We start from the raw sequence: 27,348 nt of genomic DNA on the forward strand, positions 1-27,348 counted from the left end.
TCTTTGTGAGGTAGAGATGGAGCAAATAAGAAAGGGATAAGATTAAAATAATAATAAAATAAAAGGAGTTAAAATGAATGTGAAGTATGCATTTTAGTGGAAGACATGGCTGTTAGCTGGAAAATGAAATTCATAATAAAAACATTTAAGGTATTGAAAAAGTTGAGAAATTGCTAGATGATGCTTAAGTCTTGCTGCAAATCTATGGAATAGCTTTATGAGGGAAGTTTCATACTAAAAGCATTTCATACTTATTACTTAAGCTTGTTGAAAGTATGGCACCAACGATTTTCTTTGGCCTTATACAATTTCTTTTCTAATCAACAATGCATCCAGTTTTTTCGTTCTCTTTCTGTTCTTTTCTTTCCCTCATTTCTCCTTGCTTGCTGCTCCTTTTTATTTTTCTATCATTCAAAAAACACCACGAGTATCCTATAAAGTAAAGGGTTTACAATGAGAGATAGATAATGATAATTTAGAACTTCTCTTACTTGAGTCTCCTTTTAATCTGTTGTCATTTAGGATAGGAACAAGAAGAAAATGGAAACTTCCAATGACCAAAGACTATATATTTACTACAAGAAAAACTAAGTTTTATTGGGTTTCGCACTTACAAGTTATATGGCATGGGGTTCGGCTTGTGTCCAGTGGCTAGTGGCTACTGGACCCATTAGGATACGGACACGTGTCCAGTGGCTAGTGACCATTGGACTTGTTAGGATATAGACACGTGTCCAAGACTAGACATGTGTCCACATCACAATGTGTCCAGTGGCATTGGTCACTGGACACAAGCTCCACCCATATGGCATGGATGCAAGACGAATAGTATGCAACTAAGTCTTGTAAATAATTGTCTTTAGTACTTCTTGTGTAGATATATTGTATCGTACAGATTACAATTTGTATGTTATATCTGTTTTTGGCATTTGCAATTGAGGATTTGACAGATCCATTCCATTTCCATCTAATTAGATATCTCTTGAGCTGTGGATATTAGAATAATTGAAATTGTGCTTTTGTTTAATGAAAGCTTTTGCAAGAATAAAAAACCATTACTTGATGAACCAGGGTTTCTTTCCACCAGATTCATTCCTGTTAGACAAGGTTGATAAGATAAGGCATATAAATGCTACAGGTAATTATCACCCATACATTGCGATCGTGCTATTTAGTAACTATTGAAGCAGAGTAATCTACTTGGAAGGATGATACATGTGTGATGTTTATTGATGTAATATTAAACATGTGTCATGTCCTAGAGAATTGTTTGATATCTGCCTCCTTATTTTTCATTTTCTTTTCATTTAAGCAAAAATTAATTTTTACTGGCTTCTAGATTGATAGTAAAACAGAAGATCATCCATTCCATGCGGGCTGGTTCGTGATTGGTAGCCCTAACATTTAGAAAATTTATTTAATTAAAATATGGCTTTTACTTTTGTATAAGTATGTTGTTAATTCTTATCATAATGTGTGTAGTAATTTTTTGTTATTTTTAATTTTCTAAGGATTTATAATTTTTTTTTTCATTATTTCCTGATTGTTCTTTTCCTGTATATGAATTTTGTTTAAGGTTGTATTTCATATCTAAACTTTCACAAGAACACATGTATGTCATGATCTAGGTAAAACTTATTTTATACAAGGGCACATGTAGGAACAATGTTCATAAGTATATGTTTAAAAATTTCTGAAAATTGGGTTGATCTAAGTAGATCAGTATGTTAACTTCTATAAACTGATGGATTTCATAAGAATGTATGTGAATTGGGGACATTGCACCCCTCTTTGACATCAAGGATAAAAAGTTATAACCGAGGACATCAACTTAACAAATCTCTTAAGTCTAAACCCAACTAATTGGGTCAGCTATAAAGATTTGTCATTTGTATGCTGTGCCATCATATACTATATATTAGAAGTCGTGATTGTGTCAAGTGACTATTCGCTCAATATGAAGAGTAGCTACAAGCTCCTCATGCCAAGTGGCTCTCCTTATTTTAAAAATTGGGTAAATTACATAATTCTTCAATAGTTTGGGGTTGTTTCAAATTAAATCATAAATTTTATTTACTTTTTTAATTAAAACCATTACCTTTTTAAATTGCTTCAATTCACTATTTACTTAAGTCTATGTTAACTAAAAGCAATAGAAACTCACGTAAAATTTAGAAAAAATCTATCCAAAAAAAAAAAATCATTCCATGTAAACTTATATGATAAAAATAAGTTATTTAGTTATTGTTATCTAAACATTTACAATAAAGTATAATAAGTAATTTAGCCACACATATGCCACCCGCGCACCCACACCCTATAGATTCAGCCTCCTGTTTTCTGATAGTAAGATTTAAACCAAAGACCTACCACAACCACAACCACAACCACAACCACAACCAACTCTTTGACAACCCAGCCACCTAGCAAAAACCCTTGGTTTTCAGCAAGTTTTGGTACTCAGCAACTGCAGGAAATTAGTTCTACTCTTTAATGGGTTTGCAAAGCCAGATTGGAGGTAAAGAACAATGATGGCAGATCTTAGTCACATGCAACAAGCTGGTTTAGTGTCTAAGCTGATTTTTGTTCCGAAGGTTGTCCTAGAAAATGTCTGGAACTTAGCTAAGTTGGCTACTAATGTGCCAACTCACTTTTGTTGGCCTCATATGGTTCAGTTTGTAACTTAACTGTTTGTATTTCTTCCTTTACTGGTATCCAAAAAAAAAAAAAACTCTTCTTTTGTGTTCTAATTCATGACTAACCCTTGTGGACAAAAACAGCAAAGGGTTTTATTCTAGTAATTTGGGCTCTTGCACAGGCTTAGTACTTTTTAGTCCATTGTAAAGCATATAGAGGATTTCCTTTGACTGAAAATAATACTTCCTCCTTCTCCCAATATGTAGGGTGCTCTTCTTTTAGGCCATCCCAAATTTTTTGGGAGTTTCCAAAAATGAAAGCATCTATCATTTAACATCTCTATTAGAGCATCCACACTAAATGTGGTAAATGTGCCAAATGCCAAATATTTGGCACATTTACCACACCAACAACCAAAAACCATCTTTATCAGATACTCCAAATGCCATAATTTTTACAATATATGAACAGTGCCGTTGTATATTTGCCACTGTACGGACAAAAATGGTATACTGATTAATAATTTTTTATTCTCTTCTCTCTCTCCTCTCTCTTCAGTTTATTCTTTTCTCTTCTCTCTCACCTCTGTCATCGCCGATCCTTCATCGCTGATCGTCATCGCCGATCTCTCACCGGTTGCATTTTGCATCGTCATCGTCGATCTCTTCGGGCATCGTCATCGTCATCGTCATCGCCATCGCCATCGCCAATCGAAATCAACGTGGGCATCGACGTTGAAGTGAGATTAGTGTGTTCGTCACGATTGTGGGCATCAACATTGAGGTGAGGTGAGATCTTGATCGTGGGTTGCCGGTGCTAGTGCGTTTGAGTTGATCGGAATGTTTTCTAGGTTTGGTTTGAGTTGATCGGGGTGTTTTCTGGGTTTGAGTTGATCGGAGTGCTAGTTGATCGGAGTTGATCGGAGTGCTAGTGGTTTGAGTTGATCTGTTTTTTGTTTTGCAATGGATTGTGGCTACCACAGTGGTGGTGGTGGTGGTGGTGGCGGCGGCGGCAACAGTGTTGTGGTTGTTATTTATTGTGTTAGATATATTATTTTAATGTGTAGAAAATATTATTTTAATATATAGAATTGAATGATAAAACATCTGATAAATGCGATGTTGTAAAATGATGTGGTAAAATAATAAAGTAGGTCTTTGGTGTGGCAAAATAGCATTTTTTTTACAACATCTGCTGTGGATGCTCTACCCTCTTATTTGACATCACATTCTCTCAAATTTGAACCAACCTTTTAACCTGAATGAGGGCATTTTAGGATGATTATGTTGTTTACCTTGTTTCATAAGAATGAATTTTCAATGCCCATCTATTTTTAGATGAGGGAGTAAGACTTTGGTGGTGTACGGTTGTATCTGATTATGTTATTGACTTATCATTTAGCTTGAGTGTGATAAAACCAGAAAGTTTCTCTCAAAGTATATGTGACCATTAATTTAAGACTTAATTGTTATGGAGGTGCAGAATAGTAAGATTACTTATCAAATGATGCAGTAATTCTATGTCATTGCTACAAAAGTAGTGCACATATTAAGGTGTGGATAAGCAGTTCATAGCCAACTTATCTTCAAGTAACCAACTGTCAACTTAAAATTATGGGAAAACTTTCCTTCATTCCAAGTGTTATTATATGTATAAACTGGAATGAGGTTTCAGAAAGAGGCATCATCGCCTTGAACTAAGGATGTGGTTCTACATAAGTTTAGTATGCTTGATGGAAAATCCATCATTAAAAAAAAATTCTTTCATCTTTTTTACTTTCTAATAAGTATTGTTTTTCTCTCATATCTCAAGAATGAACAGTTGGCGGACCATTCAGAATTCTTTATTTGCAGATACCCTGATTAACTCAGGGAACGAAGCTGTTTTATAATTAGCATGCAATTACTTTCTGTCAATATTTCACATATATTTCCTTCAAGTTCTGATTTCATATTTCTTTCCTATATACAATAAACATACTAATGCGTATCACTGTTAACAGGTTGTTCCAAATGCTGGACACTCTGCTAATGAGCCAGGCATAGCTGCAGAACTTGTCACTGCAAATGAGAGGCTGAAAAATATCATCAAGAAGAATGGACTTTGAAAGGACTTGCACAGCACACATCAGAAGATGAGAAACAAGCTTCTTGTTTGATGTTCCTAGATGATGACATCTGAGAGAATTAAGGTTTCAAATAATTGAAGCTAGTTTAGTGGAATATAATGTATGTTGAGTTTTAATGTGTTTAGAGGGTATAATTAAGATTGTTTATTGCTCCACATTGGCACTGCTCCTTTTGGAATGAAGACCTTGCTAGTCAACAGAGCCATGGTTTTCCCATCCCACCTGATTTATTTCTTGAAACTTGGAATTTGTGGTTCAATACACTGCAAGAGTGTGCAGGGGCTATACTTTTATTCAAAATTATTCATCAGGAGCAGCCTAGGTAAGCAAGAGAAGTGCTCATTTGACTGATGGAGGTGATCTCTGGAACATAATAATGCATTAGTCTATAGCATTTTGTAGATTTGTGTATTGCAAAATGAGGCTTGTGGTCCGTCTGGATAGTACCAATGTAACAGATATGGAAATTATTTATCTTGGAATAAATTTTTATTTTCATATGAATTTATTGTTCAGTTAGAAGTTTGGTGGTATTCCTGTGAGCTGGACCATGAACTGAATGGTTACCCTTTTCGTTTCACCAAAACCACTTAAATGGTTAGCATGCCCTCTGCTGAAAGAAGCACTATGGAGTATTACCCCTGTTGCCCAATTGAAACCTAAGGACCCAAGGACTTGTCTCTCCATTTGTGAGGGTTTTGCTGCCATTAGTCTTTCTAAAAAGGACAAAGTAGGCTCAGCGGTCTCATGCTTTGAACATGAAAGTTTTTGGTAGAAATGTAGGGTACTTGTATGTAGTCAAAGATTTAGAACCCTGTGGAACCTAGGGTGACAAAGCTCATGATCTTATTAGAAAATTACCTTTTGATGGGGAAATGACTATTGATACCATTGGCTTCATAGGGGGTTGTGGCTGCTTCGGCATTCTGGACTGGGCCAATGTGGAAGTCCTTTCCTTGATTAAAAGCAGGAAATTCAAGCCTTGGTTAAGATAAAAGACTCTACTGACTCTTAACTCTTAAGTTGTAGTTTGTTAGTCCTATACTTGTTAAAAGATGTCTGTTGTGTAGGAACCTATGTAGTGGCAGGTCCTCGTGATCTCCCTCAGGCGATTTTTGGAGATTCAAACAATTTCCTGAAGAAGAAAAATATGGGGGTCGTAATATCTGTACTAAAAGAGTGAGCATATCAGGATTGCATGAATCACTGTCAGATGATAGAGCTTAGGATTTTTGGACAAAAACTTACCTACTCAAAATATGAAGGCTGCCAGATCTAATTCAAAAAGAATTGGTAGATGCTGCATAAACACCAAGCCAGTCTAGAGGTGTTTTCCTTAAGCAAGAGTTCCTCACTCAAGTCAAGTCTTATCACTGTCCACTTCTTTTGAACCTTTTTCCCAGTAGAGATGCTGGTTTGATCAGGCCATAATAAATCTGGGAAGGTACTTGGGGCTTTCCCATCAACAAGAAAGGAGAGAGATAGAAATGATTCAATTTTGAAATAGAAGAACAAGCAAAATTGGCAGGTTGGAATTGTCATTGTCCTCATCAAATCAAATCTACCTCTTCAACTGTGACCAAAAGTTAAGTGTGAATTTGCGTAATCAAGTTTGAGACCTTGGACTGTGTCTTTGTGATTGAATTTTGATTATTAAGTCATTGTGCCATCATGTGATGGGTCTCACGTCGAGTATATACTAGATTGGTTTGAGTTAATAAATGATTACAAAAGGTTCAAATTTGATTAATCCTTGTGTGGGAATAACAAAGGTGTGACTAAATTTTAATTTGTTAGTGACATGGGTGTCAATTGCTAGCTAACAATATCCCATTCAGTTTGAGAATAGCTTTCCCTGATGGGGAATAACAACAGTAAAATAATAAGCGATAGGACTGACACATTGTTTATTTGAAACTACACATAATTGTTATGTAAAATTAAACAAGGTTTTAATCATGAAAATTAAGTAAAGTCAAAGGAACAATGTGCTTTAAACAGCAATAAGCAGGACATATTTTTCTTATAATTTTTTAAAAATGTATCAGAGACTTACAAATCGATCATCGTTTGTTGTTCTGTCCACTTTCCTTTCACCATCTACATGCACATCATACTCAGGTTCACTTTTTCCATGGACTTCTTAATTTTTCTGAGATTGGAAACAAAATATCAATTGTATAGCTCCATGAATCTCAGTTATTAGAGGAAAAATAGTTTGATAATAAACTTACCAGGCATACATTTTTAAGAATTCTTTCTGAATTTCTAACCAGAGGCCTTGGAGCTGTTGTAATTTCTTTCAGAGGGGCAAGTTTTGTCTCCGAGTTTGCTTCCTTAAGAATCCCTCTTTCCTAAAACAACTTAATTGACATCAGATATGAAGGAAAAACTTTTAACTGTCTTTTTAAACAGACTGGGCTGAAAAAGTTCACATACATCAGTTCTTAGCCTAAAAGGCTTGGGATTTGTGGGCTTTAGTTTCCTATACTTCACACTAAGAGCACTGGTGGCAGGGCAGCAAGATGGAACAGTCTTTTAAAGTGTTACCTGTTACTCAGTTAACCTGCATCATTTTTGCAAGTTGGGAAATGAGACTAGGATGAACAGTTTGTAAAGAAGCAGATCTGAAAAAAAAAAATGATGTTCTAGCAGAGAGGCAACCTTTTGTGATACTTTGAAGTATCATGCTTCCCCAGAGTTACTCTTTCACGGTGCCCATTATCTGATTCTGCACACTGTCGTCATTTAACACAAAAACATTGTTGAGATATTATCTGCAAGAAAATAAGACCATCATGATAACAAGAAATTGCGAATGCACAAGTTCAATACCTGTTAACATCTGATGCCAAAAGTGTTTCTCTTTTCATCATTATCTAAGACTTTACTCTCATTTTCTGTATCATCACAGGTCACGGCATTTTCCTTGTCATCGTTTTTCTTGACTTTATGAATTTCCCTTCTCCCCTGAACTTGATATTATTTTCTCCTCATAATCACTTCCTCCACTAGTCCCTTTGGCTGCTCCACTTAGAGATTGGGAATTGGGAACATCTTTTTCTACTGAATCCCTTTCTTCAGAACTTTTTTTTTTTGAGAATCCTTTCTTCAGAACTTGATAGGGCAATAATGTCAATGAACAAATTGAAATTAGGGGTTAAGGTTACCAATTTTTGAGAAATTGACGAAATGGGGCTTATATTGGGACTTCTTGTTGCCATGACCTGTATGGTTAAAAGCCATCATCTCTAATTTAGAATGACGAAACTTTGAGGAAGAGTTAAATTTAAAGAAAGGACTACCCTGAAGAACGAAAATTTTGTAGATTGCTTTGGAATCCATTTCTTCCTCATGCTTCTGGTCACACCATAAAACACAATTAACATAAACATAGGGTAACTCAAGTCAACTGAGTGAAAATTGCAAGACATAGTTTAGCAATTAAAACTTAAATGTCTCACAGACTCCGACTACATGCTAATCAACAGGTGTATTGAACTCAAAAGTGAGTTCAAATTCCATTAGAAAAAAAAACACTATGCACTGAGATATTAAAATGGATGACAGGGATCTTGAGCAATAGTGGGATCAATTAATTTTGTAACTGTTTATTTCCTTATATATAAATATGATTTCAACATAACCAGGAAACCTCAATAGCTGTATGATCCACCAATCTTTGAAAGTCTTGGGGAGCAAGTAAATTTTTTTAAAAGATCATTTTTTGTTTGAAGTACAGTGGTATTTTTATCCACTTCTAACAAATAAGCAATACGCTCTAATTTAAGTTGTCTTTTTCTCTTTTTCTCTTCTTCTCATAAATCTAACAACTAATGCAATAAATTATAGTGGGTACCTCATACCAAGATTTTATCTAACAATATCAATATTGATCATGGTTTATATTAAAATCATATTCAATACCTTGTATTTCTTTCAAGTTTTCATTAACTTATACTGGGATTTTAGACAAAGATTTTGATTTCTTGCCATGGCTTGAAATTCAATCAGATCTTATTAAAAAAATTTCAAAAGGGAAGAAAAAAAAAAAACCAATGGTTTTTCTTTTTCCCACTCCCCCCCTTCGTTTTTGAAGCAGATTGGATACTGCACTGATACCTGTGCAGCTTGACTTGTGGTTAAATCCAGCAACAACGGCATGAACAAAGAAGCAAGACATGATTGAAGAAGTTTCGCGAGGCACGGATATTCAACAGCTTGACCTGACTCACTTGAATGAGTTCAGAGCAGATTCACACCCGGCAGTTTTGGTGTCCATAAGGACCATAACACATGGGTTGATGTCTCTTATGAGGCCAGTATCTCCAATTTGTGTCATAGAATAATTCAATGTGCCCATCACATATTATGGCCAAAATTATATAGAACAAAGAGGGAGGAAAAGAAAAACCTATTGCATTAGCAGAAGTGTATTTATTTACTAGAAGAAAGACTAGGATTTAGAGGATCAAGATGAATTATAAATCACTCACACTCCAAGAATAAACAAAATTTTTTACTTTTTATTTTTAAAAAGCTCTACTTCAATACAAGGGCATTTTTTATTATACACCATGTATGCTGATAGACAAAGTCCTAGGAGAATACAACCAGAAAATTTATGTCCTAAGTTCAAGGGCCAAGTAATGTAGATGAGCAATAACCAAACAATATTTTCCTCTCAAGAACAAATAGCCCCTTGTTTCAACTGTTCCAAGAACAAGGTCTAGTTTTGACTTTGTTATGGTTAACACTGATTATGGAGAATCTTAAATATTCTTACAACGACTATTCAATTTCTTCATTTGCTTAGCTAACCTCTCTTCCAACAGAAGAGCCTCTGAACATAAGAACAAAGTCTACTTTTGATAATGCAAGAAAGAATTTGGATTTCAGACAAGCAAAACGGATTGCAAAAAGTGATTGAATGAATAAATAAACTATTTTGAATGTCTAACATATCGAGCCTTTAATATCACCCCGAGAAATAAAGCATCCTTAAAAGAAAAATGAATGCAAAATGACAAATCAAAAGAAAAAATTACCAGGTGGGCATCTGCTCTGAACTTACCCCAAATGAGTAAGGTCATGCCATTGAATCTCTGTATCTCACAAATAATATTAAGTGATTCAGATGTCTTGCTTCTTTTTTCCATTTCACCTTTTCCTTTGGAAAAAAGTTTTAACTTTAAAAAATGTACATCTTAATTTAATTTCATGCCATGCAAGAAACTGAAATCTTTGTCCATCCCAGCATAAGTTAATGAAAACTTGAAAGAAATTACAGGTATTGAATATGATTTTAAAATGGACCATGATCAATATTGGTATTGAGAAACAATACATAAAATCTTGGTAAGAAGGCACGGAAGTGTGGTGTGCCATCATCAATTCATACCTGGACTTCCTTGAGTGGCTCATAGAAGCAGCTTCTACTTGCCACCATAAAAATGCATAGGCAATTGCAAACTCCAGAACTTGAGTGTCTTGCGGAACATCTTTTTGTATGTAGGAGATCATATACTCAAGAAAAACTTTTAAGTCCATCCAACATCTCAAGGGGAGGAGATATCAGTTGCCCCGCATCATTAAAATACAAGAGGTGTCTCTTCCAGGAATTAATGATAACCCCACCTATTCAAAACCAAATCAGAAAGCATATTCTATTCAGAAAGCTAAGAAAGTATAGGAGGCCACACTGCCACAGGTGCAGATCATCTCATGAGGTGCCAACTGAAAGGCTTAAGTATCTTTAATTTAGAAAGAAATGGACACGCTGAAGCTTATTGTACTAACTTGAGGACTTTCTGAATTTCTAGCCACTTTTTACTTTCTTTTTTTAAACTAAATTATCTTCCTCCTTTTCTAGTATTAATTCTATAATATCAACTGTCTTCAAGATTTATTTGATTCGTTTTCTTTCTTACTTTTCTACTTATCTCCATACCACAGCCAGGTCATTTCATTTGATTCATATGACTCTTTCAACCAGGTACATCTGTCAAACCACCATCTTCCTTTTACAGACTTTATATCATCTTCTTTCATTTCTAGTGTAGACACCTCAAGTAAACATGTTAGAAGAAATGAACTATTATAGAGAGAAAAAAAATACTAATACTTGATGATAAATCAATGCAGGTCATGCCTTTTTGGGTCCACCAACTGGAAAAGCCAAGCTTTAAGCAAATCACCAAGTTAGACTACACCTGCTAAACAAGGATATGGCAATGCATTTTGATGTTTAGAAGGGCTCCTTAAGTAGTTTGACTCAGAATTCTTGAAAATAGATACATTTTTTTATTGGTAAGTTACACGCACACCCAGTGGGCCTAAAACCCATGACCTCACCCTCCATTCCATTATTATGGAAGAAATATAGATAAGAAATAGTTCAGTCAACATCTTCTGTGAATTAGCAAAAAATAGAATACCAAGGGCTAGTACTAATAACAAGGACATCATAGAAGTCGGCCATCTTCTGGAACACCGACGTCAATTCGATATATTCCCTGCAGCCCATCTTGATCGCCAAGATTGACTGTTTTGGCTGCCACCTTTGTTTAATCAGTTGTGACCATGTAAATTATAAGGTTGCCATTCCCAAAATGTATAAAGAATAAACGCAGCTTAAACTATGATAGTTAACAACATTTTGAATTAGATTTAAATTCAGGGTAACTATCAAAACCTTCATCAAGTCAGAACCAAGGAAAATCCTCACTGAGCAGGATAGACCAAGAAAAAAGGAGCAAAACATTTCAACCACTTATGTCATGTATCCAATTCAGAAAACATCCATCAATAAGAATATGAATTGATTATACTTTTTTGATAGAAAGATAAATATGTATTGATTATACTTTTTTGATAGACAGATAAACATATATTTATTATACTCTACAATGCCATTATCTCAAATGAAGGTAATTAGTAAAATGATAAAGACATAGAAGTTAGCATAGACTATTTTAATTATTAAAAAGCCTCTACAATAAAAAGGATGGCGCATATAGTTAGATGAAATTACAAAACTGGTGGCCTCCACAACTTGCAATCCTATTTATCCTTTCACAACCATGAGCATAAGGATGTTATTAGGTCATTTATTATAACTTAATAAAGTTTCCATGGATAGCAGATATCGTATAGAAAGAAACAATTTTTCTGAAATACACAAATGCCCCCAAAAAAAAAACAGATATAATATCAAATCAAGACATCATGTTATATATAGACCAAGCAGAATTTTGTTTCCATTAAACTCAATCTGTTTTAAATTAATAAACCTATCTTACATCCCCAACTTCTCAAAGAATGCAATCCTTAAACATTCAACCTAAAATTAAGCCCCATATCAAAAAATATCAAAGAAGTTCAACTTCTGAATGGAAAATCCCAATGAAAACCACAATCATTTCATACCCACAAATACATACAATCTTCAATACTTTTTTTCTTTACTTGTTTTGTGTAAAGCCCATTAATCTCTTCAACCCAGGAAATAACACTGAAAGAGAAGATTTTGCAGATGGGTTCTCTTCCAGCAAGTATTCCTCAACCATCTCTTTCACAGACCTAGCAGACAATGGATGAAAATCCATACTCCAATCTGAAACAAACCCTTTAACCAAAACCCATTTTTCCTCTTCATCCATTTTCCTCCACTTCATCTTCACCTCCTCTCCTTTCAAAGCAAGGTACTGGCACAGCTCTGTGAACAGGAGCTCTTTGCTCTTCTTCATGGCCTCCTCTCTTTGCACAAAATGGGTGTTTATCTTTGCCACCTCCAAAGCCAAATCCGACGCAAGCTCTGCATCGCTGATTTTTTTCTTGGCGCACGAGATTTGGGTTCTGGGTTTGTTGCTCAAATGGGTTGTGGAGGGAAAAGTACTGGTATGTAATTTTTGAGGTAGTGGGGTGATTATAGAGGACAAGAAAGGAACTCTCAAAGCCATTAAGGTTTTGTAGAGATGGGTTGTCTTTGATTTATTTTTGAGAAGATAAAGGTTTTGATGTTGAAACAGTGAACTGGACTGTGGGAGAGGGACGTTCGAAATCAAATATTCTTTTGATTTTGATATTTTTTTTTTTTTGGGTAAATTTGATATCTACAAGCATAGCCCAAAAGTTGATAGTGTGACCTGTGATTTACTAAAATACTCATGTATGTAATTGGACATTGGGCCTAAACTTACTCATTGTATTATCCTCTGGCTTTGCCTATCAGGCTATCAGCAGGATCGGCTCTAGGAAGTAGGAAGGCCCATATTTTATTTATTTTTATTTACTTTTTTTTTAATATTAAAAAAAAAAAACCTTGATAATATAATGGTAATTATTTTCAAAAAATTCAGGAAAAAAAAAACATAAATGAATTGTGTATTCTTTCTCCACCTCTAAACAAAAATTGATTACTAGAATCCTAACCCAATTAAAAACCGTGAATTGTTTTTAAAAATTACTATAAGTATGATGAATTATCATTGACAATTAATTTCCACTAATAAGTAATAATTTATATTTTTTTATTTTTGTAAACCAACTTCACACATGTTCTTTTTAAAAAAATTCACGCATGTTAGATTGTCACCACTAACCATTTAATCTCTTAGGTGACTATATATCAAACAATCTCTTTTTATCTCTCATGAATTTGAATGCTCAAATTAGTTATAACTTATTAGCTTTCTCTTCTTTCTTCTTCTTCTTATTCTTTTTTTTTTTTTCAATATTACCAAGTTCTATTTAGTTATAAGGAATACCAAGAAAGCATAGAAAACTACTTGTAAGTTGTAATAATTCCCATAAAAACAATTTTGGGAGTTCCAATCTTATACATTTTGGAAGTCAATCAATTAGTTATCGAGTACAACATGATGCAAAATTCTCAAAATATAGAAGGTAAATATACTTGGGAGTCTTGTGTTTTTAGGGCTGATGAAGGTTTTGCTTATCTAATAAAGAAGTCTTATTTATTAAGAACTCCATATCGGAAAAAACAATTTTACCCCTATTTTATAATCTTGATAATATGAATATTTTTCTTCCAAATTTATTTATCAAAAATGGTATAATTAAAACAAAGTTGGCAATAATGAGTTTTCAAATAAAGACACACTATATTTAGAGATTAGGGGAAAAAAAAAATTTAAGGATATTTTTATTTTTATCAAACAATATTTATATTTTTTTTAAGAGTTTTGTAAGGACGCGTTTCGTGGCGGACCGTAACAGAGTCGGGTTCGCACGTGAAAAGGCCCCTAACAATATCATTTGTAGAGCGTGGGTTTGGAAGGCTAGGCCTTGGTTGATAGGCGGTGGGTTTTTCACGGTGTACGTACCAGTTTAAGTTTTCCTACACCCCTGGAGTCTTTCTCCTGGAGGTGGGTTGAGAGGCTCAGGTTTCTGGCCATTTTTCCCCACCCCCTTTTTGGCGCACCTTCCTTTTTATTATATAGTCCGGCCCGGTTGATCCTGACCCTCCACTTGTAGGTCAGGCGGGAGCTTATCCCTGTACCCGTCCCATCAGCCGTCCCATCTAACTTTCTATTAGTTGCATGGATCAAGGTTCACACTGTCCAAACGTCTGTTCTTTTCAACCGTCTCTGGGTATTGGCAGGTGCATTTACTGAAGAAAGGACGCGTTTTCTTTAGTCCGACTTTCACACCCTGCTTCCCTATGGGCCCCATTTCGTTCACATCCCCTGGAGGAGGCTGTTTGGGGATTGCCTACACCGCAGTGTGGGCCTTTCTATTACAGCTCCGGAATGCCGAGGACAGGGTAAGTCCTTGGCCGTTCCCTTCGCCATGTCGGCCACTGACCATTCGTCTTCGGCAAGATACCCCCTCAGCACGGGTTCTGGGCCCAGGTAGAGTTTGGGCTGGGTTGCAGACCTCTCGGGCCCACAAGTTTCAACCTATAGCATCTGCTTTTAATAATAGCTCTTTATTATCAAACCAAAATACCAATCAATTTTTGGTGTAGGCAGGAATTGAATCACAAATCTCTTATTCAACCATCAAAGACTTTACTTTTTTTTTTTTTTTTTTTTTTTTTTTTTTTTTTTTTTTCAGAATGCAAGACTTTGCTAGTTGAGCTAACTAAAACCCACGATATTTATATTCTTGAGTAAGCATGAAACATGCCCTTTTACATTGTCACAATATCATGAAATTTTCATATTTCTAAATGCAAATAATATGATTAGATCCCTAAGCCATTCTTTTTGCCTTTCTATTTGTCTATAAAATAGCTCACTAAAAGCTCAAAAATGTATTAAATTAAAAAAAAAATTTCACAAAATTGTTTACAAGGAAAATTATTGAGATATTGGAGAAAACTAATAACAAGTTAATAAATATTACATGCATGTAGATATTTTTTGTTGCAATAAGGACTTAAAAATACTATTATATTACATCAATATTTTACTTGTTGCGATATCTTGCAAAAACTTTGTCGCAAAAGATTAATCCCTCTTGCTTTTTATTTGTTGCAATATTTTTTTGTTCAGATTAAGTATTTTTAATAATAATAAAAATATTTTATTGCAACAAATGTTTTGCAACAAAATTCTATTACAACAAAATTTTTGTTGTAATAGTCTATTGCCACAAATTTTATTACAACGGTGGGCAACAAATTTTTTTTTTTATTGCAACGGTGGGCAAAAAAATTTTACCTTTGCAATAGATGTTAACTGCAACAATTTCACCTTTATTGCAACATTGCGGTAAGGTTTTTTTTCTTGTAGTGATACATGCTCTTAGTGACTAGTTTTTATTATAATTTCTTGTTGCCATTGATAAAATTTTTTTTCTCTCTTTTTAGGTTCGAGCCATTCAAAATTCGCAAAACCAATCTCTAATAACATATATTGGCTGAGACAGATGCTTTACAATTTGCAATTGGCAATCATCATTGTAAGTTGTTAATGGATAATATTAGATACCTTTTTATTATAGGGTATTACCACTATAAAGAGTTATGTACTTGCTTATAGGTACGGGTAAAGAAGCTTATGGAAGATCTTTGTTAAAAAATTTATGAGCGAGATTTTGGTTGATCCATATGATGTTTTAGAATTTTCTAAATTATTACCCTATAATTTCTTCCTTTTGATTTGAAGCATTAATATCTTTTTTTTCCCCTAAAACTCTGAAAGTTATTTTGAACTAGTTTGCTTATGTGGATTATTATTAATATGTGTGTGAATTTTCTATAGACTTTTTATCCCCAAGTGCTCTTGGAAAGAGAAAAGCAAACCACGGAGGTCAAAGAATAGGAACTTGAAGGACAAAATACACCTTACATATCATTTGTACAAGCATTAGTTAATGGATTAGTAAGGTGTGAAGAATTAGGGGAGTAAATGAAAATTTCTATTTGTACAAGCTATATGACAGTACTAGTGACTTCATTCATGATCACGTATCATTTTTGAATGTTTAAAATATCAATGATTTAACTTCTCACTACTTATCTTTGTACTTTAGGATGTTCCTATTCAACAAATTTTGTTTGAAAATGTTGTCCTTTTGTTGCAATAGGGACTTAAAAATACTATTATATTACATCAATATTTTATTTGTTGCAATATCTTGCAAAAACTTTGTCGTAAAAGATTAATCCCTCCTGCTTTTTATTTGTGGAAATATTTTTTTGTTGCAAAAAAGTATTTTTAATAATAATAAAAATATTTTATTGCAACAAATGTTTTGCAACAAAACTCTACTGCAACGAAATTTTTGTTGTAATAATCTAATGCACAAACTTTATTGCAACAGTGGGCAACAGAATTTTTTTGTTGCAATAGAGGTTTATTGCAATGGTGGGCAACAAAAATTTTTCGTTGCAATAGATGTTTATTGCAACAATTTCAAGTTTATTGCAACAAAAAATTTCGTTGCAATAAGGCTTTTTTCTTGTAGTGTATGGATCTTCTTCATGTGGAATTTTATCAACCCAGCAAATCTAATGACAAGGTTATAAAGAGGTGGTGAATCTTCTTTTAGACATATTTGTCTATTGATAATAACCTATCCCAATTTAGATATGACTTATACTGTGATCAAGAAAATCCACCCATCCATCATCATGTTGAATGTAGGAGATGTAATTTCCATCTACTTGCAACACCGCCCCATACAATGTATAAAACTTTCTCTATCAAATAAAGTTTTTAACACTAGTTATTGATGTTGTACTAATTAATAATTGACTAAAGAAAGGCAAGTAAATAAACAAACTAAACAGTAGCATACTGTTTTGTTAGCATCTCTGAGAATGATGTTAGTTTCATAAATGAATGATTTATTTTCCAACTGTCCATCATTTGCAACCGATTTCTCCCGTTTGAAGATCAAAATTTGTGGTAGCCTACTAAAATAGTCAGTTTTCTCCACTTTACCAATACTGCTGTATGGACAATCACGACTATTAATTTTGCTAACACAAAACTGCCTAACGATTTCTGTAATTGTAAGTCTCTCACTGTCATGCAAAACAATGGCTTTTTATTCGGTGGACTGCTTCAATGATTTCAAACACAAAGGGAAGTAGTGCTATATTTGGACTATCATCGAAGTTATGATATATGGAGAGCCATTCCTCACTGCTTGATAGGTGCATTAGGAGTGAAATAAATGCGGGGAACTTTAAAAGATGTGAGCAGGCTTCTTTGGAATTAAAAACAAAATTTTGAAAAATTTTATCGTTCATTGTAATTTTAGATCTCCTGTATAACCAAAACTAGTATACTTTCTTTAGTGCATAGAAAGTATACTAGTTGTGGCTATACAAGAGAAGTTGTATATGTAATTAGTCTATAATAAACATTAAAACAATTGGTTATTATAATAACACAAATTTGTGAGTGCATACACTCTATCAAGGCATCCTCAATTTTCAATTAGTTCTACTCTAGGAAGCACGAGTGCGGCTAAATGATAGTCGTACCTATGTCAGATGCAGCTGGACGCAGGGTTAGCTTCGACGCAGTTGCATGCGTGTCCTAGACAAATTTTTTTATTTTTTTTAAAATCCGATACAAGCCGAGAAAAAAATTGAATTTCGGCTTGAAAGTGAAAATTGGGTGAAATAAAGAAAATACAAAAGAAAAACAAAGTAATCAGTAAAAAAATAGCAAGTGTTATTGTTGCCATTGTTTTGGCAAATATCTCGTGTTGCTAGGAACAGAGCTAGGATTCCAATTGAGGGGACAAAAATATAGAACTTTTTTTTTTTTTTTTTTTGGAAACTTCAAATTAGTAGCTAATTAGTATTAACAAAATATCAACAAATGAGAAAACACTAGATAATTGTAGCTAAGTAAATAAGAATATAAAAAACAAAAACAAAGGCAAAATATATATGATAAATAGGCAAAGAGAAAACCAAATATCACCTAGGTTCTAAGCTATTAAGTTAAAAAAATAATGACTCCAATCTATACACAAACAATTACTAATGATAAATTTACAACTTCTCATCATGAAATTAACTAATTGCATATATGTGCACTGATAATCGAATAGTGTATCACGGCCCATGTGTTGTAGCATTTTTAAATTTTTTTTTTAAGAATCTTAATCTTATTATTATAGTAGTTGTTAAGTATTCCACAAACTAATTCTAATACTGAGTTAGTTAATGGTATATGAATTTTGATATAAACCTTCCAAACTAGAAATAAGAGAAAGCATCCTCAAAAAAAAAAAAAAAAAAGAAAAAAGAAATAAGAGAAAGCAACCCCGCTAGGGCCACTAGCCCCGCGATGCCATACGCACTAAATTCAATATAAAACATGTAACTTTACTCATGTTGAAATCAAATACAGAATACGAAAGAGTGAGAGAATGATCCTAGAAAGTAACCTAGAAGAGAGAGAGGTTCTTTAAGAGAGTACCAAATATAAAATTGCAGATGAGCCTCACCGGCATGGAGTGCAGCTATGGGTGTGGCTTGTGCTGCTGTGTAGTCGAAGCAAAGAGGAGACGAGACTAACATATTTGACTGGTACTAGTATGAAATTAGGGATTTTTTTTTTAATAGAAGTAAGATATGTGATTTGAAGGGCTGCAAAATGGGCATGAGATCAATTTGTTTTGTTATTGTTTGAGCTTAATTAATTTTGTTGTTTGGGTTGATTTTTTGTTATTATTTGGGCTAAAATTTTTTGTTCTTGTTTGGAAAATTAATTTTTAGGTTCAAGGGGTTGAGGATTACATGCTAGGGGCCAAGAAGAATTTTTTTGGCCAAATTATAAAATCTTAGGTAAATATGTATAGTATTAAAAAAAAAAAAATCTAGGGGGGGGGGCCTTGGCCCCCTAAGGCCAATGAATAGCTCTGTCCTTGAGTGCTGCCGATCATACCCCCTCCCCTTCTTCTACATCGTCTTCTTCTTCCACACTGAGAACACGATAACCTCTGCTCCTCCTTCATTTTCTTATAAATTTTGTCTTTAGACTTCAGAGTTTAAGTCTTTAGATAATTGCAAATTTTTGTTTGTGGCAGTGTGCCGTAACAAGCCACCTATGTGAAGTTAATTATAACAATTCAAATTTCAAACAACTTAAAAGCGAAATATATTTAGTTGTAAACCTGTCATGTTTTGCTTTTTTTTTAAAAAAAAAAATTATAATTGTTTAAGTAGATCAATAATACTTAATTATTATATTAAGTACTAAATAATAATACTAATACGTGTTCACTTTATTATTATCTTAAATTAATATTATCATTATATTAAAGAAAAATGTTTAGCAATATATAGAAAATTTAAATAAAAATATATTTAATAATTGATTAATAAACGTATCATGTTGCACCCGTGTCCTACTTTTTTAAAAATTGACTTGTCACCGCACTGCACCCGTATCTGTGTAGGTGCTTGCTAGGTTATGCTCAACTTGTCTCCATATTCTCCTTAGATACTAGTTTCTTCAATCGGCTTTCCTATGCAGTTATGCATTAGCCTGTTCAAGTTCTCTTCTGTAGATATATCAACTTAAGCTTCTGGTCAATTCAATATTTCAATGTATCATCTTCCTAACTAAATGATCAAATATTCAAAACCGATAGAACTCAAATAAGTAATGATTTTATGTAGGAAAAAGATCCTCTCCTTTTATGCAATAGACGAAATGGATAGGATCATGTTCCTTCTATACAAACTACTTGGATACTAGATAAGGCATTTCAGAATGAAGGACTTGAAATGTTGGAGAGGTATGAAAATCAACCATATCTCCACTTGCTTGTGTAAACACATCACCCAATGAAGTGGAATCACCATGAAGTAACCAACCTAGCTAGAACACCCCATTTGGCAGCCATATTAGCTTCAAATAGTTGTTCTTTTTTTGTCGATCCCGTCCCTATTGAGCAATTCTTACCTATCGTTGCATCACAATTTTGCATATCAAAAAGTAAGAAAAATAAATTAAAAAATATAAAATTTGTAATATATATAGTTAAATAATATTATTTAATTGATATTTCCTAAATTATCTCCTAATTTAATAACGTATATCAACTTCAAACTTATTTTTCTTTCTTAAAACTAAAAGTATATAAGATACAAACCCTTGGTCAATCTGATAAACCCATTTCATCATGTTTTCACATAAATTTTATTGGATGAATCCTCAAAAGTAGTGAAATCTGAAAATTATCGGAAAAAATGAGATTGCTTGGACAGATAGTCTTTGTACACTATAATAGACAAACTCTAGCTGATTCCATTCACAAAGGAATATCCACATTAGAAATTTGAAAAAAGAAAAAAAAAATATTTGTCATCACCTCCCTCTAGAATGAATATAATTAAACTATGTTATTTGATTGAGGACCAATTAACCATGTTAAAGTCAAAGACAACTCCTTTTATGGCATTAATATTGCTAACTTGCAACTATAGAAGTGGAAATTATACCATGTTTTGGTTATATATAGTCTCTCTTTTAGAGTAGGTGGGCCCACTCATGTGTGGGACTCACCTACCTTGAGAGAGAGAATACATGTAACCGATACATGGTATACCTCCTCCTAAATAAGAAACCACTTTCCTGGTAATTATCCAGTTTTGAAGTCAAATACAAACCCTTAATTAAAGTCATAAAATGGAATATTACCAATAGATAAACAGTCTAGCTAAAACGTATTCGTTTAGACAATTAGGAGTCTTGGACAAAACTTTCTATGGATTATATATATATGAGGTGATAACGAAAAAGAAGTCAAAGTAAAGAGGCACACATCAGCACATGCATCAAGACAATTCATACAAGTAAAAAAAAGAAGACTATTTGCTAGAGTTGCCATATCTCAATCATAAATCATTAACATAACCAACAATTAATATCATGTTACAAAACCAAACTTCCCTAGTACAATTCACCTAGATATGTATGCATTAGCTGTGTCTATGCATTATACATAGTATCAAACATCATCATTCTCCAAGTTTTGGATCTACCATTATATTCCATAGTTTCAAGACTGAGAATGACATAAAAGGAGAAGTAGGAAAACAAATGCAAAGTTTAGAGAACCCAAAAACCATAACAATTTCTTCAACTTTAGATAAGAGCTTTTGAGTTATTCTTAGTTTTTATTTTTCTTGGTCCATTGCCGCCTTCTTTAATTGAAAACTCCACCCTTTGGTTGCTTAAAATTTTCTTCTTATTCACTATCATTCTTGGTTCTTCTTCTTCTTCTTCTTCTTCTTCTTCTTCTTCATCATGGTTGCATCCTTTGGCTAGCATCTCCATGGCTGAGCACCAGAATTACACTGCAATATTGGACTTTCGTGTACTAAACAGAAGAAAGTTACTCAAGTGTGACGATCCAAACCCTTATCTGAAAATTAGTGTTGATCCAAACTCTTCCCTGTTAAATGAAGAATACCTTACGGTTACTATTAGTGGAGTTCTAATTTCCTTCTAGTAGTGATTGGGTTGCCATGATTTCACCATCTTCTTCCAAGTAAGAATTATATAGAAACCTTTTACAAAACTTACACATTTAATGTCATCTATATATTCTTTAGATTATATGTTACTAAGTTTGTTTATTAATTTGTTCTCTAATAAATAAATGCAGTGTCACAGATTGTCCATTGAGTGAGGCTTGTTATGCCCAAACTGGTGACCTTAGTGATCTTCCTTTGCTATGCCAGTATCCTGTTAAGGTATTACGATTCTAAATTTGAAAGTCAAGCATGCACTAATAAAGATGCAGATTGTATAGAAGGTTTTTAATTTTTACTTTTTTATGAAATGAACAAAATAAATGAAAAATGGAATGACTGACATGTTTTGTTAGATAGCAATAAGTTTAAGGACATAATAATAATAATAATAATAATCATAGAAGGGAGCACATAAATTGGTATGTTTATTCTCATTGGTGAAAAAAACGTAATTCCAATGATAAGTCTATGTTAAAGTGAGGTTGCTCAAATGAAATGATGATATGCTTTGTTAAAAAGCAATAATGCTCCATTTGTTTTGATTGAAAATCTTATGTGAATATAATTTTCATTGGTTTCTGGTATTTGGTAGCATCATAAAAAAATAAATTAAAGGAAAATTATTTCTTAATTTATCTTATTTAGCTTGATATGAAATAGAGTTGTTTTCCATTATTATTATTATATTTTTTTTTTTTTGAAAAACAATTCTATATTACATCAGTCTAAATAAGAGAAGGTAAGATATAATTTTTTAACTTATTTTAAGGTTGCTACCAAACATGGAAAAATGGAATAATTTTTAGAAAGTTCTTTTTGAAAAATGAATTATTTTTCGGAAAATGCTAATGAAACAAATTGAATAATAATAATAATAATAATTGTTGAGGTGGCATATGTGTTCTCATTGGTGCAAATAAACGTAATTCCAATTAAAATTTGTCATATCAATAATTATGGAATTGATAGTGAAAATTATGAAGGGTAATAATAGAATACTATGTAGGTACAATAATTGCGTACTCTCTCTTACATAATAGTATGTCACACTTATTAAATTTATAGTGAGATCAATTATTCATGTGATAGGAATGAACATACATTTATTTTACTTTCAAAATATTCTATAATTTTTCATAAAAAGGGTGAAGATTATTTTGTAGCATTACTGGCTAAAGAATATTAGCTATAAATTTATAGTTGACTAGTTGTGCTTTGCCACGTCATTTAAGAAGGAAAATCAAGTAAAATTTATATAAGGAGAACCTATGTGATAGGAATGTAGAAAAACATAATGCACAGGAAGAAAATACTTTCATATACTTTTTTTTTTTTTTGAGAAATACTTTCATATACTTAATGTTTAGAACGGCCGCATATATTTAATACATTCAGGTAGGTAGGTAGGTACGTAATATGTCATAGTTAACTAAGGCTGTGTTTGGTTGCCGTAAAACGTTATCCGGAAAATACATATTTTCTGGAATTGCTAATTTCTGGAAAAGGAAAATATTTTTGTGTGTTTGGTTGTATTTCAAAAAATTTTCCGGAAAATATTTTCTAGTGTTTGGAAAAGAAGGAGGAAAACACAAACCCAGAAAAACACAAGTCACAACCCAGAAAAATCGCGGTCTCGCCGTCGCGAGATCGCGATCAACGTCGCGATCTCGCGACGGCGCGATCTCGCGTTCGCGATCTCGCGGTCGACGCTTCGCGAGATCGCGCCGTCGATCGCGATCTCAATCCAGTGCGATCTCGCGAAGGCGAGATCGCGATTGACGGTGTGATCTAGCGAACGACGCTTCGCAAGATCGCGCCGTCGATCGCGATCTCGATCCGACGCGATCTTGCGAAGGCGAGATCGCGATCGATGCTTCGCGAGATCGCGATCGACGGCGCGATCTCGCGAAGCGTCGATCGCCGTCGTCGGACTGGTCCACGCGCGTGGACTGGAGCTCGGACGGGAGATCGGCGTGGACTGGAGCTCGGATTGGTCTTCTCCTCTCGCGCGCGCGCTCTCTCTCTCTCTCTCTCTCTCTTTTTCCGGAAATCCATTGAAGTGAAAATGAAGGCAGAAATTCATTTCCGTGGTCAAACTGAAAATTTCGGTCAACAGGAAATCATTTTCCGGAAAATAATGTTTTCCGTGACAGCCAAACGCACGCATTTTCCTGAAATTGATTTCTGGAATTGGTTTGAAGCCGATTCAAATGCAGCCTAAAAAAGTCCGAGTAAGTAATTGAAATTGCATTGGAGTGACTTAAACAATTGACTATAACATTATTATCAACACATGTATCATTCTATCTTATAATAATGTACATTCCTTGTGGTTTTTCTTTTTCACATATGTAGTTGATTGTCCAAACCATTGAATTACATAATTGATAAATATGGTTTCTTTTACTTATAGAGAAGAATATAACTAAACACAAAACATGGATATTCTAGCCACCAAAATAACTTTGAACTTATAAATTTATGCTTAAAATTGACTTCTAAAACTATATATTATATATGTTTATGTAAAATCTCGGGCTCAATACGTGAAAAATGATCCAGACTATCTCAATTGCACGAAGAAGGAATGCCAGGAATCTGTGCTTGGTAAATGTGTGGTGGCCACTTGCAGTGGTTCCCTGACATTTCATGTTATTAATATAAGAACCAACATTGAATTTGTGTTCTTTGCTGGTGGCTTCGACACACCTTGCATTCTGACTAGGCCGAACCCTTTGGATTTTACTAATCCAAATATGCCACTATATGGACATCTCTCAAGCATAGATTCAACTGGGAAATCGGTAAGGAGCTTCTAAAATAAAAAATAAAAAATACTTGTTCTTGATTTGGTTTTCAAACAGAGACAGATACAAAGAGAAAAGCCAACATAAGGTTCCTTATTTTGAACATTTACAAATTGGCTAGTGGTACAGATGAGATTAACATGGGTTAGTGGGGATGAGAAGCCTCAGCAAGTGCAATATGGAGATGGCATGTCACAAAATTCTGTAGTTACTACATTTACACAAGATGATATGTGCAGTAGTGAGTTCCCTTTTCCATAGTTAATTTATATTGTCACATTCTAATTATCCAAACAATGGTATGTTAAAGATTTCTGTTATATAACCCTAGTGTGTGTGTGACGGAGGAACTGCACATGCCTAAGAGAATAGTCAAATACTCAAAAATGTCTAAATATCCTTATTTATATAAAAAATATATATATTTATTTTATATATACTAGTATGTAGCCCCGTGCTACCGCACGGGAATGGATATATTATTAATCATGAGTTTATTCATGTTTAAAAGGAGTTAAGTCTAAATTCATATTATTAATCAGAAAATTTCATTAACAAAATTTAGCAGTATATATATTTTACACAGAAAAATGAACCTTGGTGATAATGTTTATCCAAAAGATCCATTCACGCTTTTGAATCTTCAATCTCTATTGGTGATTGAAATTTTTGCAGCTTAAAAAATTTAAAATTAAAAAAAAAAAAAAATCCTCAGAGTTGTACTTATTTTGTAGTTTTACGATGGGTCATTTTGTAACATGATGGGCATTTGTGTGAAGAAAAAACTCTAAAGTTCCATGGCTGATAAAAGAAATTCTCTCCAATCTCTTTTTATAGAGAGAGGGGTTTGTGCGTGTTTTTATATATCCTTCATAGTTGTATTATCACGAAGCAAGTCCAATAGATTTAGATTGGTACTACCGATTCCCAAAGTATGAGTTTTTAATGTGTTATTAATTTCATCTTATTGGCTTCTGCACATGACAAAATTAAAAATAATTAGATTGTACACGTGTATAGTAAAATTGGACTCCAATTTTAAATTCTAATCGAACAATTGGAATGATAATATATGATAGTAACAACAATAGGAAAATTCAAATAAAATTTCGAATTAAATTGTAACAATCTGAATAAAAAATTCTAGTAGAAAGAAGGGTGGAGTGATCCACTCCAAGAAGGCAACCAAATTTGCGTAAATATAGAATAATAAATCTCTCTCTGGAAAATTTACATTGTTCATAACCTTTACCTTTCCACTCCAAGAAGGCAACCAAATTTGCGTAAATATAGAATAATAAATCTCTCTCTGGAAAATTTACATTGTTCATAACCTTTACCTTCACTGAACATTTTAAAAACATAGTGACTCACATCTGCCATCCAGACATCTACAGCCGGATCCTCTCCAATTCGCGTGAGATTCCATTGATCACTAAGTTCCTTTGCAGTTTGCAAAAAGTATCATCCATCGGTCCATAGCAGTGCTTTCTTCATTGTTATAAGTGTCAAACTTGAACAAAAAGCCAAATATAAGGATAGTGAATTTTAGGCATAATGTGCATCTAATCACATATTAGAAATTTATAACAAATGTAAAGATGCAAACTTTGTAAGTGAATAGTAAACAAAACTCAGTGTTAGAACTAAGACAAAAACACTTTAATCCGAAACTCAGTGCAAATGTAAAGATGCAAACTTTGTAATCAATTTATAACAAAGATGCAAACTCTAGCTTTGCTATCTTTTTGGAAATTATGCAATGTACCGAAACAAAGTTTTTATTACCGATATTAATCTCTTTGGTTTTCACGTTTGACTACAAAATCAAGAAAAAACCTTAATTAGCATAGTAACTCACTTGACCCGATACATAAAAGTGGTTTTAATAAGAATGAGCCCACATACATTTAACCACATGATGCAAAATTCAACTTCAATTTCAGATTCTAGACACATGGCACAAAATTAGAGTTCTAATTTGGAATTCAATTTCACACTCTCTCTGTTTCACCTATTATTTTATATATAGATTAAGCCAATTTGATTTTCTCTTTTTGATCTCCAATTAATTTTCCATCTTCTACTTAATTAGATTAATTTTTGTGTATGAAACTGAAAATTATAGGTTCGACTCTACCGAGTCCGGCCAAAGACTTCGGGTGGCATGACCCAGGCTTCATTCATACAGCAGTGATGACAGGACTTCAGCCTTCAAGCAACTTCTTTTACAAATATGGAAGGTATGGTTAGCATCTCACAATTTATCACATAATTTACTATGTCATCAAATGTTCATCTGTCAAATTGTTCTGAACAAAGGTTTTTTATTTTATTTTATAAGATTAACTTAATTAATGATCATATATAAATGTTATAATTGCTAACATATCTGGCATTACGACAATGTAGTGATTCAGTTGGTTGGAGTAATCAAATCCAATTCAAGACTCCACCTGACGCAGGATCAGATAAACTCTATTTTATTGCATATGGTGATATGGGAAAGGCTCCTCTTGATTCTTCAGTTGAACACTACATTCAGGTAGGATGTGTTCAATATACATAGTTCCCTTATCTTATGGTTATAATTCTAAAAACTATAAATTAAAAGGTTTGAATGTATAGATTGAGAAATATTAATTCTTCGATTATCATCTGTACTACTACAAATTTAGTATTAAATTTTTTTTTCTCAGTGATTCATGGTGGTGTTGACACAAATTTAAAATTACTTTAAAAAAAAATAATATTTGCAAATAATTTGATAGTAAAAAAAAAAAATCAAATCAAAT

At 33.4% G+C, this 27,348-nt stretch overlaps 1 protein-coding gene, 2 long non-coding RNA genes and 1 pseudogene across 5 annotated transcripts; 2 read left to right on the forward strand and 2 right to left on the reverse strand.

The window, feature by feature from the left end:
- Nucleotides 1–6,579: 6,579 nt before the first annotated feature.
- Nucleotides 6,580–11,556, reverse strand: LOC115967559. Of its 3 annotated transcripts, XR_004086477.1 has the most exons (6): nt 10,167–11,556; nt 7,601–8,125; nt 7,430–7,503; nt 7,205–7,331; nt 7,000–7,119; nt 6,580–6,917 (listed from the first exon to the last, which is right to left on the reverse strand). It is a non-coding gene; the product is annotated as an uncharacterized LOC115967559 (long non-coding RNA). The 3 variants fall into 3 exon arrangements; XR_004086478.1 differs by having other exon boundaries at nt 7,009–7,119; nt 7,601–11,556; XR_004086476.1 differs by having other exon boundaries at nt 6,582–6,917; nt 7,601–11,556.
- A 439-nt stretch (nt 11,557–11,995) lies between these two features.
- Nucleotides 11,996–12,853, reverse strand: LOC115968835. Its single transcript, XM_031088348.1, has one exon. The coding sequence runs from the start codon at nt 12,724–12,726 to the stop codon at nt 12,229–12,231; it is 498 nt and encodes a 165-aa protein (XP_030944208.1). The 5' UTR covers nt 12,727–12,853; the 3' UTR covers nt 11,996–12,228.
- Nucleotides 12,854–15,437: 2,584 nt separating this feature from the next.
- Nucleotides 15,438–16,241, forward strand: LOC115967988. Its single transcript, XR_004086616.1, has 3 exons — nt 15,438–15,504; nt 15,603–15,694; nt 15,997–16,241. It is a non-coding gene; the product is annotated as an uncharacterized LOC115967988 (long non-coding RNA).
- Nucleotides 16,242–19,977: 3,736 nt separating this feature from the next.
- LOC115966638 lies at nt 19,978–27,196 on the forward strand (annotated as a pseudogene).
- The last annotated feature ends 152 nt before the right edge of the window (nt 27,197–27,348 follow it).

Source organism: Quercus lobata, chromosome 11 (genome assembly GCF_001633185.2).
Source record: "Quercus lobata isolate SW786 chromosome 11, ValleyOak3.0 Primary Assembly, whole genome shotgun sequence".
NCBI lineage: Eukaryota > Viridiplantae > Streptophyta > Magnoliopsida > Fagales > Fagaceae > Quercus > Quercus lobata.